The sequence below is a fragment of the Zootermopsis nevadensis genome, unplaced genomic scaffold (genome assembly GCF_977971745.1).
Source record: "Zootermopsis nevadensis isolate Lab colony 2312 unplaced genomic scaffold, Znev_1.0 Znev_ptg000007l, whole genome shotgun sequence".
Classification (NCBI taxonomy): Eukaryota; Metazoa; Arthropoda; class Insecta; order Blattodea; family Termopsidae; genus Zootermopsis; species Zootermopsis nevadensis.
This window is the reverse complement of record NW_028259139.1, coordinates 10,658,393-10,675,376: the sequence shown is the minus strand read 5'-3', so window position 1 is coordinate 10,675,376 and position 16,984 is coordinate 10,658,393. Positions and strand designations below refer to the sequence as shown.

The 16,984-nt window shown below is 39.0% G+C and overlaps 1 protein-coding gene across 5 annotated transcripts in view; it reads left to right on the top strand.

Annotated features, from left to right (window-relative positions):
* Positions 1–16,984, top strand: part of retn (retained) — a 258,244-nt gene that overhangs the window by 107,141 nt on the left and 134,119 nt on the right. For 4 of the 5 annotated variants that reach the window (XM_087344254.1, XM_087344256.1, XM_087344257.1 and 1 more), the window contains exons 2-3: positions 11,247–11,369; positions 12,309–12,707. In XM_087344254.1, coding sequence (XP_087200380.1) covers positions 11,247–11,369; positions 12,309–12,707 — 522 coding nt within the window. The remainder of the gene's footprint in view (positions 1–11,246; positions 11,370–12,308; positions 12,708–16,984) is intronic. The other variant, XM_087344255.1, reaches the window with a different exon arrangement.

Below are 16,984 nucleotides of genomic sequence, written 5' to 3'. Positions count from 1 at the left end.
CCCATCAGTCGGTTTGTACTCTAAATAAAATTTATAACATTTTATGAACAACTCTGTTAACAATTATAAAGTCTGAAGCAAGGAAATGCAACACGTGGTTCGCATGCGTTGTCATTGACAGTTACACAAAATCATTTAGTAGACCCATAAATCTGAGTATTAGTGCCCAATTTATACTTAGTTACTATTACCTATTACGTTCCTGCTATTTCAAGTAAATTGCCATGGAATCTCAATAAATGTTTTGCATTTTATAACGTGGATGTCCGCGAGTCAATAAGGAAGCTTGTTTGTCTGTGTGCCTTAGTTGTGTTAACCAGTGTTAAACTGTGTGTTAAATCTGAGCAACATATTCGTTCATACGGATTCATGTTTTTATATTACTTACTACAATTGCTCTGCCATATCATTCCTACATGATCATGTCATCTTATTTTTTGCTTTCTCCTCCTCCTTCTTCTTCTTCTTCTTCTTCTTCTTCTTCTTCTTCTTCTTCTTCTTCTTCTTCTTCTTCTTCTTCTTCTTCTTCTAGTCACTGTCTTCGTCACCCCAAAATTGCGTGACTTTTTCTGAAACTCTCATATCTTCTTTATGGATTTATAATTTGTGTTTTTTACAACAGATTTTCGCACTACTTTTAAAAGAATTTTCTTCGGGTTATTTACCCACTTTGTTAATGTTTACACTTTCGATAATAAAGACTAAATTCATTTATTAATTCAATTCATTTATTGACTTCAGTTCTCTACACGCAAAGCTGAGTCCCTCAAACACCTGTTTTATGGAGAAAGAGCGCTTGGAACATGTAGATGGGAGGATAATATTAAAATGTGCGTTAAAGGAATAGTGTTAATGTTCAGAATCGTTTCCACTGACTAAGGATTGGGTCAGTTGGTGGGCTGTTTTCAACAGGGTCATGAACTTTTAAAGGCGGGTAACGTCTTGACAATCCGAGCTTACGATTGGTTCCTGAAGAAAGACTCTGGTCCAAGGTCTTAGTATTATGCTATTAACATTTCAGTACGCTTATGTCATATGAAACTTGAGACAGTAACCACAGAAGACGAGTGTGTTATTATATTTCAAATCGAATATTCTAAAGTACGTCGAACTGTTGACCTCGTGAATTTCCAACCCGTAGGGTATAATTTTTTTTCATGTTTTGTTCAAGCTTATTGTTCTTCAATGCCATCTACTCCACTGAGATACTATCAACATGGGATTTTCTGTTGCAGTAAATAGCCCGTCAGTATGAACAAATCTTGTAGGCGCAGCAGCCGATAATGTACACAATTTTTACGTGCGTACTCCGGGGTTTCCAAACGCGTTCCTGTGATCCCCAACAGTCCCTGTGCCTGCCCGAGCCAGTGTTTTAATATTTTCATCCCATCTATACCTAGATCTTCCTAGTGTTCTACTTCTTTTAGGCTTGCACCCAACATTTTGTACGCATTTCTAATCTGCCCTATGCGATATCACGCTCCTTGATTTGATCATACTCGATCAGCCTAAATTTGAACTGGGGTAGTCCCTTAGAATGAAATTACACTTTTGTGGAGCCTGAAAGTGTGTTACAATCTGAACGTGAGCCCGACTCTGACCATATGAATCCAATCCACTTGTTCAGCTCCTATTTCTTTAACGATTAATTTTAACGTTTTCTTTTTTCACTTCAAGATTCCCAAAGAAAAATGTATGTGTCTTCTCTCCGTGACTACTTCATATCCCGCTCAATATTTGTTGATAGGTACGAAGTATTAAACATCTTCACAGCCTGGAGCTCACTTAGTTTTGTGTCTGACTTCGAACTGGACCACCAGGGTTCGGTCTTCAGTAGGGGCAAAAGATTTTTCTTCTGACCCCTGTTTCGGGGCCCACCCAGCCTCCTCCCCAATGTGTGCTGGTGGTCCTTTCCCCCCGGGGAGGGGGTAAGTCACGGCCAGGACGTGACGCTGACCACTCTCTCCCCATCTAGTGCCGAGGTCGAGAACGAATAGGAGCCGCACAGTCTCTCCCCTCAAGCGTCTTTATGGCGTATATAGAGAAACATAAAACCCGGTCATTACCTTGTTATTGTGCTTTCATTTTGTGTCATTCGGGCAAATCAATCACGGTATATCTTTCTGCTTATTTTATGATAATCTTGGATGTTCACGTTGGGAAAGTGATGCCGCTGTGCGCCGAGCGACATGTTCGATAAAGTCGTGTAGAAGCTGCTTTCCCATCGCTGTCGCAGGATGATTTATCTTCGGAGATGATGTCGGGCTGATACTCTCGTGTCCGTGAGCACCCCTACGAGGTGGCTCTGCCCCGCTCTGAGATCATGCGCCATCGCTATCAGTGATGGGACTGTGTGGCGCCTTGTGATTATTGATATTTGATTTAAATCTACACAGATCCATTTATGAGGAGTGTTAAAAAGTAAACGTAGTTAATTTCAGTCTACCTGAGAAGTTATTAATTTAGTTTTACAATAATAAGTACTCGAATTGCTGTGTTACATGGCTCACATATTTTTGAAAAGTGAATATTTCACAGAATTACATACAAATTAGTTAGGGCTTTTCTTAGGAATATTTATCTGAAGATGGAACTAACATTTTCTCCAGAAACATTGATATGTACCTACAAGTCTACATGACGTCACAATACAGAAGACCGCCAATGACAATTTGGTATTTGTTATGAACTTGTAAATAGCAAATGAAGAGCGCATTCTGTTGATCATATTAAGCCCGATGCACGCCTAAATAGTATTTATAAATTAGCAATCACAAAGGGAAGTTGTTAAGGACATGATTACGGTTATATTGAAAATCTCTGTGGGTGACATCCGAAGTTGTTAGTACATGTGGTACGTCTAATTACCGCCGGGTTTTGAACAGTTGACGCGATGTGCGACACGTTTATGTAGCTTTTTATTCTCCCATGTTCCTTGCCAGTAGCATGTGCTACCAGGTAGGCGAATGATCTGACCCGCCCCTCCATCTAGTGGGAAATGTTTTTATCGCAGACCAAACAACAGCACTGGATGTATAGGGGACAGGCACACTGTTTGCCGGAGTCATGGTTATATTATACTAGGACCCAGGAGGTCGTTTATAGATTTATTTTTCTTTCTTACTAATTTGAAATGACAAATCGTTTCTTGCTGTGAGAAAGGTGTCTTGGGGACAGGCCAATAGAGATGGAACCCTCCGTAACATTTTTACCGGAAAATGGCCACCGGCTCATCGTCTTTATATCGAAAGTCCTCACACGACCTGAGCAGTAACGTTATCAAAATTCGATCTTAATTTCAGTAGAGGACAATTTGAAATGCAGGGTCATATTTTGAATTATCTGTTTAGTGGATTTTCTTATTTTTCCTTTTAGCATATTTTTTGTTTTGCGTTGTCATATGTTCCCACGTTGGGCATCATTTATATAGCGGAAGGGCTCGCTCATTTGTTAAACAAGTGGTTAAAATTCCATCAAACATATATCAATATAATACAACATAAATTACTTGTTTTATGAGACCCACAAGAGGTTGTTATCTACAAATTGCTTCTTTGTGTTGGACATGGTCATTTATATTCGTGGATTCTATTCTTTAACACTGAAGTACGAAACCGGAAACGAACATTTCCGTGTCGTTATGTTGACCGTTAGTCATTGGAATGGAGGAAATTTGAAGTAAAACTGTTTGTCGACGTTTGATTCCGGGTAATAAGGTGCGATATTTTTCTTTTCACTTCAGTGGCTTAAACGCCGATATAACCACAGATTCAGTTAATTTCCACGTGGTCAATCAGACGGAGCATAAAATAACCACTCACGTCCATTTACTGTGTTCATGAAGTCTGTGGTGTTGATAAGAATGCGACGCAACAATTATTGGGACAGTAGTGATAACATTTTGTCTGTTGCGGCCTGTTCCTTTGTAGCAGTGAATGTGGGGCTTCGGAGGAAAGATTACTTACAATGGAACACCGCCCGTGTCACTTTTCCCATCGCAGATTCGATTATAAGCTGTTCTGGGATCGAACCCTGACTGTCTCTACGAGAAACTGTTACGTCACTGCGATACTGGGTATAACGCAACCAGGAGGTCTCTTACCGAATTCTGACACACTATTTTCTCTGATGTCATTTAATAACCATACTATTTGTAAGAATCTAATTTTCTTGTTTTAAAAATCGTTTATTTGTTTTTTCCTATATAAATCTCTGCAATTGAACAGAACCTGAGCCAGTCCCCATAAGATGTAACCTAATGTTATTATATAATTTTCTTCTTCGTGGTTTTCGCTATCTAAGACAAATTTACGGGTATTTATCTCCTCCACTAGACCTGTATATCCAGAAATTTCGTGACCTTCTTTATTTTGCTGTTCTAACAATAATAGATGACACTCAAGTTGGAATATCTGCTTACAGACTGGTTGTCGTGAGTCAGAGTTACCATTGTTTTCATACGTTCTGCTGCAAATGCCGATATGCTGAAGTAGGCCACGGCCGTGTCTTTATTATCGTTAATTATATTATAATCCTAGTCTGAAAATCCTGAGCTATTGATAGCGTCGCCAAATAAAGTAAAAATAAATAAAACAAAAAAATAACAGCATGACCTTTCCACATTTATCCTCCTTGGGTTCAAATACTTACCAAAGCACTTTGTTTTCAGACTATTTATATTCTTCCTTAAAGTAAGAAACCGTGTTTCATGATTATACAAAACAACTTGCAAAATTATTTTGCTGAGATAACAAATAAATTGAATTCCTTGTAAAGAGCTTCTGTACAAGAAATGACAGGCTTGTAACATGTATAGCTACTTGAAACCCATAGCCCATTACAGCATATGAGAAAGCATTTCGTGGGCTTGCTCTACACTCGTAACGTTCTGACGCCTGTACTTGTTTGTAAACTATTTTGCTAATTATTATTTTTTATTTATCGTGCTAAGTACTGCATACCAAGAGCAGCCTCATGGTACTCCCCGGCGACCCGCATACCATCAACGTCTGCCCTTTACCTCCTGAGTCAACACACGTGTATCAATAGAAGGAAGGAATAGGACAGAGGAGGGGTTAAGAGTTGTCCTACTCGAACAAAAACGTGTTTGGCTTGTTGGCTATATTGCGTTCAGCAATGTTTGCATTTGGCCTCTTTGATGGGCTTTTGATTTGAGGTTGGGAAGAAGGTGGAACGGGTCCCAGGGGCAGGTATTTCTGTCCTTCTGGTTGACCGCGACGGCATCTGATGGGCATTGAGAATAAGAAGGCATGTTATCTCATGGGTGTGCTCCCTATTGAGGGCTTATCCTCTATTCAAATTCACTAAAAAACGCGATTCATTAATGAAACCTGTTTTGACGTTGAAAGTTTTGCGTGGGCGGAAATCACTTTCATGCTGAATTGCTCTTTCTACATCCAGTGATGTTCATTCATAGTTGGAACATATTCTCTCTCTCTCTTTTTTGTTCTCTGCAGTTTGAACAAGTCACATGAGAACGCAGTGCACTATGGGATAGGTCATAGGTGGCCGAACCTCGCCTACAGCTCTTCAGCTCTGATGAACTTACAGTAGGAGGGAAGACTATGGACAGTAATTGAGTTGTATTGTTGACTTTCTTCTTTATATTGTTGTTGTTTCTAGGCTTTTTATATTCATCGCTGTTAGCTTTTCCGTCTCTGCGTGGGCAAACCTCAAGGGTTCGATTTGGACGATGTGACAGACTGCCATTATAGGATCTTTGTGTTGACCTAAGAGACTTGTCACGGATTGCGATGTATCAGCACTTTGTACTTAGAGCAATTTTAGCTTCTCAGATGGAATAAAGGTTCTTATTACTTGAGACCAGCTGAGACCTCTTCTTGTGGCTCTGCAGTTTTCGGAGAACCTTGGCATCGTCCTTAAGTGTCCGTACCGCGAAGAAAACACAACTGTTCACCACTGCAAACGTCAATTGGTTGATGGTGTTTAAGGAAATAATCGTTGTGAGAATCACACAGATACAAAATGAAGAGCTACTGATTGTTAAATTAGGTGGTGCATATACTTACCACTAGGCTTTAAAGAGTTGATGTGCACGATCAATAACTAATGCTGTCAGAACCACGGGTACCTGAAGGAAATGATAGAATGTGGGTGGGTTGAATCGTGGGGCAGAAGTAAAACAAAACTAATATTGTCTCCTGATGTCCTGCTGGGACAGTCCCATCTCCGGACTGTTATGTTTGCTCTGTATTATTTATGGTCCGCCTCGAGTCAGCAAGGTCAGCAAGCTGCTAGGGTCCGCTGTATGTGTGACTGAGCCGCTGCGGGTGGTTGAATCCTGAAGTTTTCCCTGAAGCAGGGACCTCGATATCACAAATATATTATCTGAGACGACCGCCTGACGTACTAGCTGTAACGAAAGCATCTTCGTTGTTGACTGCGTCAAATATCTTAAAGGTTTGCGTCTAACACCAGGTATTTGACGGACTCCATAGTACAGGTTTTTTTTTCTTGGTCAAGGAATTTCCTGAAGGTGGCCCTGTAGTCTGATGGAAATTGACCTACGTCATCGCCCTAATAATGAAGGCTGTAGGCACTCTTGAAATGTTGGAAAATTTCTGCTAGAATTTACGCCGCAAAATCCGAGCAGACAACCATCTTCATAATCATATCCGCGAGAATCTGAAATCTTTCCAAGATATTTCCTCTTATTATGGTACCTGAAGGTTGATTGTTGGGACCGATTATGTTCACAATATAAATTCTAATCTGTTCTTAATTTGTCCGTCGTCTAGTGCCTTTCAAAGAACACAACGCTTTGGGGACTGGATTTATTTCCGTCCTCAGGATGAAAGGTGACCCATTAAACCCCAGTGGTATCTATATACACCACCTGCTTTAAAATACAATAACTCTGTATTTTACTGAGAAGCGTACTTTAAGATTTCGTATGATTCTCAGAATAAACAACGATTATTTTCTTAAACAGCGTTAACCAGTCGATCTTTCTAATGGTGAAGTGTGGTGTTTTCTTTGCGGTACGAACTGGATATTTAAATATCATTTGGATAGCCGCTATGCTTCGTAGGGTTGAAGATAAATTTCCTACATCAGAGTCGCTCTTCATATACGTCGAGCATTGCGTTAATATCCGATAACGTAATGTGTATAGTTACGTAAGAATTTGATTTATCTCCGGAGGAAGTGGAATTTAAAACACTATTATTTACATGCGTTCAAGGTTCATTAATTAACGAGCGTGTGTGTACAGAATTTGCTGTACGTTTCCATCATAGCATTTTCTGTTTAACGCATGTCTCAACATGGACACTTCATAGCAGTAGATTTATATTATTATTGACCTTTGCAATGAGAAGGAAATTACATAATTAGGAGCCTCGCAATATGTCGATTTCACTATATATTATTTTGTCTTCTGTATTACAACGCCATGTTAGACACCAATGTTTCGGAGATACATACTGCTTCCATCTTTAGGGTCGAAGATCTCTTCTCAGTGTAAGTAGTTAATTAGTTGCTAACCCTTTGGAAATCGAAGCTCGAGAAAATGATATTTAAAAAATTCAGTCCGTACCGCAAAGAAAACACATTTCTTCATGACAAAGATAAAGTGATTAATGCTGTTTAAGGAAATAAACGTAGTTTACAGTGAGAAGCATAGAAATACACTGTGGGAAACATGTAATTACTTAATATTAAAGGTAGCTATTCTTAAAGGTTTAAATGTTTATAGAATCATATTTGAAATTAGAAAAATACTACCACGGCATGTAGGTTTGAGAGACGAATGTAAAAATCTAATATTAATATTACCATGCATGAAACGTCAAGTGTGAGTGAATTAGGAACACATTGTTTCCGTGACGGTCGTATGTCTTAGGTCCAACAAGCGTGTTCTCATTAGAAATTAATCGATACAACACACCGTAATCTTATTTTCAATTCATTTGCATTAGATTAATACATTCAGAGCTAAGGTCAACAGCGATGACGCCACCCTCGTTGGTAAAGGTACATAGTGCAGTCAGTTTTATCAAAAGTATTCATGCTAGGAAAAATTCTCCCCCCCCCCCTCCTACCACATCTTCAAATAGTGACGTGTAAATATTAGCATTCTTCATATTATTCACTTCACGTTCTTCATTTGTCAATCACATGATGGTACGCAGATCATGCATTTAGTTAATATTAAACGTCGTCACATACTTATCTGAATAATAATGCTTGCAAAATATGTCCAAGGTCCAAGTAATTTTAATCACAAAGGCGACACAATTTAGTAAGGAGCTGTTTCTTTGTAAATCAGTGTTAGTACTTACTCACTGTGATGGCATGTGAGTGTAACAAACTGCGTCATTGCGTCGATGTACTGAACGATTTGGACGAGTTGTTGGCACCCCTGCTTCGTATTCGGTAGGTCCCGGTTTCAAATCTGGGCCGGGAAATCGACGGGCTTCACTGAGGTTTTCGTAGTTTTTCTCAGTCTCTTTAAGCAAATTTAGAGGCTGTGTCTTAAATTAAGCCACGACTGCCTATTTTCAAAATGCTTCTTAATTCGTTTTTTTATTAATAACTACCACAGATTTGCTCGACTTGTATGCAACTCAAATATTCATTACCGTGTTTACGAGAACCCGCCATTTGACCCGGTCCTGAGCCAGATAAATCCAGTTTGTCACATCTTTAAAATTTATTTTATCCTTCTACGACGAATTGTGATCTCTTCAAGTTTTCTGAGTAAAATCTGTTTCTCATCACTTCTATGCGTGCTTTATGCCTCACCCATTTAATCCCACCTAAAAAGTGTACAGTTTATAATATATTCCTATCCGATTCCTTTAGGCTACTTCACGGATGGAAGTACTGCTGTCGTCATAAGAATCAACAACACGGATTTTAATTATCGTCTTAGCCGTTCCTAGCTTCTACTAGGCCCACTCTTTGTGAGGTATAACGTTGTCACGGCAATGAAGCTGTGTGGGCTTCTTTTTAGATAGAAACTATTTAGAGGAACATAATGCCTCCATCTTCAGTTTATACTTATAGAGGGCTTCGAAATTCAAATACTCAAAAGGGTGATATCTTTCGGTTTTTATAAAAATTTTGCCAAGATTAGTAACTAGTAGCTTTCTAATGTAATTTATATCCTGCATTATGGATTTAGTTGGTTGATTGGCTGAAGGAAGTTGAAAGATTAGTGACTTCAGAATGCCCAGCCCATGTTTTGTTTTGAGATGATATCACCAATGCTCTTGTAGAGTCAAATGGTGTAGTTGGAAAACAAATGCAGACGATTTCCGTTTGATTAAGTCCAGTTCAGTGTGAGGTCTTCTGTTTGGTTTATAATTTTGTCGTGCAAAGTTTAACAGACCGAATTTGTATCTCTGCTTCTACGAAGTATTTACACTTACTTGGGTCTAAACATCGTGAAGAAATTGTAGCTTCTTTACCGACTGAGAGATCTTTGTAGATACTGTCTCCACTTCTTGAGTGGTGTTAAGAACAATTTAGATTCCATATCCAGTAGCGCCATGTTTTCTCACTTCGGTTCCAGCCCGTGTATAATCGATGAATGACGAAGGGAGTTTACACACGCACAGTTCGTTTTGCGTGATTTTATGCTTTTACAGTTCAGTTGTATAGATCTACAAGATTAGTTGTTTAAATAATAAATTTTGTAAGAGCTTGTTAGTTAAGTTTTTATAGAGCACGAAGACAGTCAAAGATATTATATTAAGAACGGAATTTCGACGGCTTGTGCGTTGTTTATAAAACTGAAATTAGATTTAACAATTAGTTGAAACACATCATTATCATCTTGTACAGGAAAAAAAAGGTTTCATCAAGATTTTGGCCGTGTGCAGCAGGTAAACTACACTTTTTTACCTCTCAGTTTTTATTATTTTGCCTTCTATTACCAGTGTTCGTGACCGCCCGGAGGATGGAAGTTTGCGTGTGGCCAGTTACAAGGAAAACTAGCCTAATTTCTCGACAGGATATGTTTGCTACTGGGCTTTTAGAAGACCAGTTGGTGTCTCATTATTGTTTGATGATAAGTTACCACAGTCTGCTGGATCGCTCTGTCTGTACAAAGTTACCACAGTCTACTAGATACTCTGTACCTCTTCAGTAAGAGGTATCTTGTCACTATATATTACGTTTGTAAGTGGCATTGAAATCAGTGTTAGAATTTTTCTTGCTTGAAGTCATGCATGCGGTGTTAGCTGGCATTATCATTATAATTATTATTAGTTATCCTACTTGCATTGACAGAGAGCCTCAAACGATGGATCCACTGTGCTAAGAGATCAATAGTATGTACAGCTGTTTGATTTGCCATCACTGCATCTGTTCAAAACCGGACAACATAAAAGACACGATGCGGACTTGAAAAATGTTGTACAATCTTATTGCTGCATGTCTTTCTCGTTCATTCTTTCTAAATTATTTAACTATATGCTTTATGGGCGTGGTAGCTCAGTCGGTATGATGTGTGGCTGGGGTTCGTTTTCCGACAGGGACAGGGTTATTTCTTTTCCCACAACATCCATGTGTTGTCTGTGGGGTTCAATCAGCTTTCTGTCTCATGGATACCGGGTTTGTTTACTCTTGACTCTGACAATTATCCTTCATGGAATCGATGGATGTATACATCCACTAATCCACACGTCTCTATCTTTGTCTCTTTCACCCCTTGCTACCCCTATGACTTTACTTTCATTCAGTAATCATCAGAATGACGAGCGGGCATTGCCTGGGAACCTTCTGACAGTAAGGAAATAAGATTCTTTTTCTCTCATTCTCCCCAAGGAAATATAGTGTCTGTCACTTACCCCCCGATTTCTGTCTGTTCTTCTACTCCCTTGCTATTTGTTCTCCCTGAATCTTTATCTCTTTTGTTTTAGAATGTTACTTGAGGCAGTTTCTTGTCTCGAAATAAAATCAGTATATGCAAGGTAAAAAATATTTATTATAAAGGATGTGGGTTCTGTACCAGGTGGGGGCAGTCATTTCTCTTTTGCCACACTTCCACTTTGGCAGAAAGTCTAGTCTCACGGGCACCCAAAACTCTTTCCACGGGGTTGAAACACTCTTGGGCTAAAAGTCGATGAGGTTTATTATGCGCGAGGTCTTACTGCAACGCCTTTAGACCTTGGTGTTCAGGATCGGAGGAGGATCTGGTGTTATTAAGACCTGCGAGTGGTGAACAGACAGACCGTGACTCTGACTTTCTCTTTCAGTCTAACAATGACGATGAACTGAGTGAGGCGGAGATGCCAGACGAGGACAGCGAAGACACTCTATCCAGACTTCCGGTGGAGGATGTGGGAGACCCGGAGGTCCTCGCCAGGCTCAAACAGCAGGTCTGTATCCATATCATGACTATCCACATGGACTTGTGTCGATTCCGAAATTTGTAGACGAACCACCCATTTTTTAAAAGTCTTTCAAAAATTCCTTAATTATTGTGAAAATTCGGATTTTTTAAAATGTTTAAGTTCTGTTCCTTCACTAGATAATTTAAATATCATGATATCCCATATTATGGAAGTGAACAAGAAGTTCTGGGAAGAATTTAATGACCCTACGTTGCTTCAGATCTTAACGCTTGAGAGTCGTCGAATCAAGGAGGATAGTCAGATGGGCGGAAGTGTAGCACGAACTGGGAGATGAGAAATGTATATAAAATTTGTATCAAGACATCTGAAGAAATAGACACTTTCAGAGACCTACGCTTAAATGGGAGAACGCGATTAAAATACAAATAGCCAGCGTAAGCCGGCTGGATTTCTCTTGCTCAGAATAAGATCTAGTTTTAAGCTTTTGTAAAGAGAGAAGTGGACCTTCGAGCATCGTAAAAGGGAAATCTCTTGAACAACCGAGTTTTTTGAGACTTAGTTTATGGAAAGAACAGAATATCACGCGAGATGCAATATGTGTAACAGATTAATAATTACTTGCAGACGAAAATCGGACTCGGAAATTGTGTAAATAGTTAAGGCTGTTAATATTATTAATGCACCAAGATCAGCGAACTGGTACTTATTAAAATTGCATTTATTATGCGTTAAAGTAATTTTGAAATTGAACAAACACACGGAGGCACTTCCACATTAGAGAAGAATCGGCTTCAGAGGGATAATTTATTCTCTGCACGCGTTTCTGCGGTTTTGTATGAAGATTCGTTTGTGTGAACTTTAATATTTTAAACACGGTTGCAATGCTGATAGTCGGTATTCAGATTACAATTGCGGTTTCACGGCAGTGAAAATATCGATCGCGATTTTCTGGATTTGTTTCAGGAACGAGAGGAACGCGAGGAGATCGAACGGGAGCTGAAGGCCCACGCTCAGTCACAGTCACACCACCAGCCTCCATCCCCCCGCAAGAGCCCCCGGGAGCATGGTGTCACCCCATCGGCCAACCCCATGGTCCCACCTGCCTTTTCCTTGCCACTGTCCTTCCCTTTCCATCATCCGACGTCCGCGTTCATGCCGCCCATCAGCTCCGCCAACTCAGCACCGCCTCCCATAGTCGCCGCCACTCACACGTTCCCGCCGCCGCCGGCGGCAGCAGCTGCAGCAGTCGCCGCCCTGCAGAATTCCATCAACGCGGGGTCACCGCGTTCTTCCGAGTCGCCCTCGCCGTCACAGCAACAGCAGACGTGGAGCTTCGAGGAGCAGTTCAAACAGGTGCGGCAGGCAAGTGACGTCCATTTTTTATCAACCTAGTTCACTAAGCGTCAGGCAATGAGTTTTATTGTCAGCGCAACCGTCAAGGGAACTTCCCGTGCTGTGGGTCGGCCTGACTTCACGGTATAATAGAAGTGACAGACTCCTTCGCTCGCAGTAAAACTCATTGTAGAATTAAAGTCTAATTAATACAAGTTAGGCTACACCTCCAAGTGGTCAAAGTACACTAATACCGATCAGGAGAAGAGAGTTTTCAGTAAGCTAGCTGTTTCTCCATCTTTGGTAACACAATTGCTTAATTTGTTTACTGGTTAAATTATACAGAGTATATGCAAATACAGTTGACTGTAACGTCATGTATTAAGTCTAGAAACTATTTCTGTTAAATTTTCATAAGAACTATTTCGTTTTTGGATGTTGAAGCGTCGTATTAAAGCGTGTCTCTTGTCACCACGTCATAGCACGTCGTGTTCAGGAGGCTAACAAACTTTTTGTTGTTACGAAATGTTGGTATTATTTTTGAAAATGCGAAGAATAGATGTTTCTTCTTTAGAATCGTAAAACGTCACGAGGATATTCTGTTAGTGTTATTCCAATGATTGATTATCTGAAGTTTTGTGATAAGAGTGGATTCATTATATGGTTTCTATATTGGGCATTGTCTGTTGGCTGAAGTATAGGCTTAGTTTGTATTTAATTCACCTTCGTCTTCTTGGCATTCCACCCAGAATAATTAATCTTTATAATAAATGCGCACCAACCCTTTTAAATGCGAAACTGATCTAAATAGTATTTAAGAATTTAGCCCGTACCTCAAAGAAAGCATAACGGTTCATCGTTACAAATATCATGTGATTGACTTGTTTAAGGAAATAATCGTTATTTGTTCTGAGAATCATATGAAACCTATAAATACAATCTGTAGGCAAAATGCAGAGTTAGTGAATGTATAAAGCAGGTGGTACATATCGTTACCATCTTACTTTAAAGCGACAAAGTATAAGAAATAACAGGCTTAGTGTCATTGAGACTAAACATGAGGTCCTCTCTCCGGCTTGACTTTGCTTATGTGTTCATTAGCTTACTTTTGGTTACTTGTTAAGTACTATGCCACCATTAGTTTAAGCATTATGTGTACTTATTAACTAACGATCAAGCAACAGGATCTACTTCAGTTATCTAATTGAAGACAGATGTATTTTTCTTACATCAACTTTAATTCCCTAATACCTTTATTTCATGTACGTGATACAGGAGGCGAGGTATTTGTCCACCAGGCTACATGCAACATGTATTTTACAGATATATTAAGTGTTGTTTAATAATACACTTAGTGCATGTATCGTTATCTACTATACTACGTTGTAGTTTTGGTCATAATTTCTTCAAATGGATTACAACAAACAATTTGGACTTCGAGCAGACGCTACGTACATAGAATGTCCATATAAATTATATATACAAGTTTATTGAAAGGAGTAAGGACATTTTAATAAACTGAGCAATTAAGTACGTCAGCATTGGGAGTTAGTGAATCCGCGAATATAAAATGACCACCGTTAGCTTCGTGGCATAGTTGACGGCGGTAAGCAACCGACTGGCATGAGACCACCGTAATTGCTGCTAGGGCTGTATGATGTTTCAAATGCTGATTCTCTGCTCTTTCTCTGTAGATCGATAGGAGACCGCCAGCCTCCGAAACGTCGCATTTATAATGAAATTCACCATTGAACATGCTTTTAAACAGTTATTAAAAATTTAAGGCATTCACTTGACCATTTCGGTTTGGAAAACGTTTTACTCGTAGCTTTTTGTATGGCACGAAATGGAAGAATATTGTGTATTTATATTAATCGAATTCCGACAAAATATTACATATACTGATAGCTTTATTTACTGGTTCTATAGTTTGTCAAATCTTTTGTTAAATTTCGTAGCTAGAGGCCTTAGATTCTACGGAAGTGGCATTTATACACAATTTTCTGTCTCTAACTTTACCTTATAGTACACAAAACACGAAAGTATTTTAGAAAAATCAAAAGTTTCAGAATCTTGCCAAGGACAACATGTAGTCAAGATCTGCATAATTCCGTAATCTTCTCCCTCCAACAAAAAACAAATCTCATCAAATTGTGCCCGGTGACAGATTTTTGGTAAATTTCAAGATAATCTTGAAGGAAAATGGGAAGCTTTGAATATTTTATTGTAATTGAACTTGGATTTTGAATAAATATTTTGCATTTTGCACACAATAAAGCTTTTCGCATGCATGTGCTTTGTTGCTTCTAAGACTTTGTGGTGAGTATAAAATAATAAATCATTGGAGAAATTGGCATGGGTCTGAGTTTCGACTTACCGCCAGAGTTCTTTAACCGACTCCATGGAGCAGAGTCCTTATAACAATTTAAATTCTCCGGCGTCCGTTATCTAACCGACAAATTATCCGACTTTTATAAAATTAAATATTAACAGGCCCTCATTCCCTAGTTATTTCACATGCGTTCTAGAACAATTCCTTCTACTACTACGCGCCGTAAGTGGCAACTTTAGTAAATTCTACGCGGCCCCATTTTGTGTGGGCTTATTTTATCCCTTTTCTCGCTTTATGTCATTTGCTTCCTTGAATTTTATCTGAACCGAAGCTCACACACATAATATTTAAGAATTCGGCCCTTTATTCAAAGATTATACAACATTTTACCATTGCAATGATCAACTGGTTAATCCTGTTTAAGGATATAAACACTGTAAGCACGTACTACCGGTACACATCATTACCACCGACCCTTAAAGGGCAAAAGGAGAGAATACACGATTTTTCAATAACTAAAATTTTTTAACGTAGCCTTCGGACTTAAAACTGCTTAAATACTCGGCGGTTTACATCGTGGCATTAATTTTATCATAAAGCATTGTCTTCAGCTGTCGCCTTTGTGAGTCGATGGCGGAATCCTATACGCGCCGCCGAGCGCCGTGGCAGCGGTCTCTGGTCTAAACTGCGGATAATTACAGTGACGTTCCCAATAAGCGTCACTCCACCCCACACTGCTGCATTAATTATGGCGTCATTTGCATGGAATAAGTGTAATGGAGACTGTTCTGTGTTGTGTGATAACTCTACTTAATGCACTCATAATATCTGATTCTAGGGAGAATTTGTGTGTGAATCTGTAGGCGTACATTTGTGAATTTTTTCGTTGTTATAAATCTTTTGATTGATTTTCTCCTTTCTTTATGTCGCCTCCAATTTTGTGTTTTACGTTCCCTTTCTTTGTTTCTTTCTCTGTTTCTTAATTATATATTTCTTCTATCTTTTACGTTTCTATTTTGGTGTACACACTGAGAACAGGTTACTGGGGGGGGGGGGGGGGGGCAAACAAATCGATAATATCTCGTCTGGTGAATCGTTTCCGTGACTCAGAACTTCCCTGATTTTGAACAAGACGTTGTTCTTGTAGCTCTTTTAACTTTTAAGGCTCAGTGGTAACTATTATTACCTCTTGCTTTAAGAACCGCTTTCTCTATATTTTTCCCACGCAATTTATTTGTGATTCTCACAATAAACAGCTGTTATTTCGTTAAAACGCATTAATTAATTGATATTTGTAACGGAGAACTGAATTTCTAAATGTTATTTAGATGAGCTTCAGATTGAGGCTAGGTTCGCAAAAGGCTATTAAAATCTGTTTTTGTGGGTGCAACTTAGACGCCATATTTCAGGTTTGCTCGGAATTTGTCAAGTTTTTGAAAAACAACGCACATATCACTGAAACGTAAGCAAACTAAAATTAAAATAACGCTTTCAAAGTTCATAAAGCTTCTAGAACACAATTGGAGTTAGTAGTTAATTAAATATTGAAAATTCTCCATCTTCACCGTTTTGTCATTTGTACTGATAGTTAAATAAAGTGTTTAATTAGTATATTGCTTATACATGAAGTATCTTAATTCGTAAATAAGTTGTTGAAGTGACAAAGCAACCCAGAAGACAGCCATCTTCAGTCTCACCGCCGTGAAAACCTCAAATCCGACAAGACAAGACAAACCGAACAGACATGTGTCCCTTGTACGTACTAAGAAAGGAAATGACCAGATGACATGTATCTTTTTATATAAAACTAACTTTGTATTGTGAACTCTAATTGAGACTTCAAGCGGTTCCAACCAGCACGGAGCATTTAATTTATGTCGCAAGTAAATAATAGGTTTAGGCATATAATTATCTGTTTTAAGTTTCTTGTGAGACGTTGAAAAGCAAATAATGTAACTTAACGTTGTATTGTGCA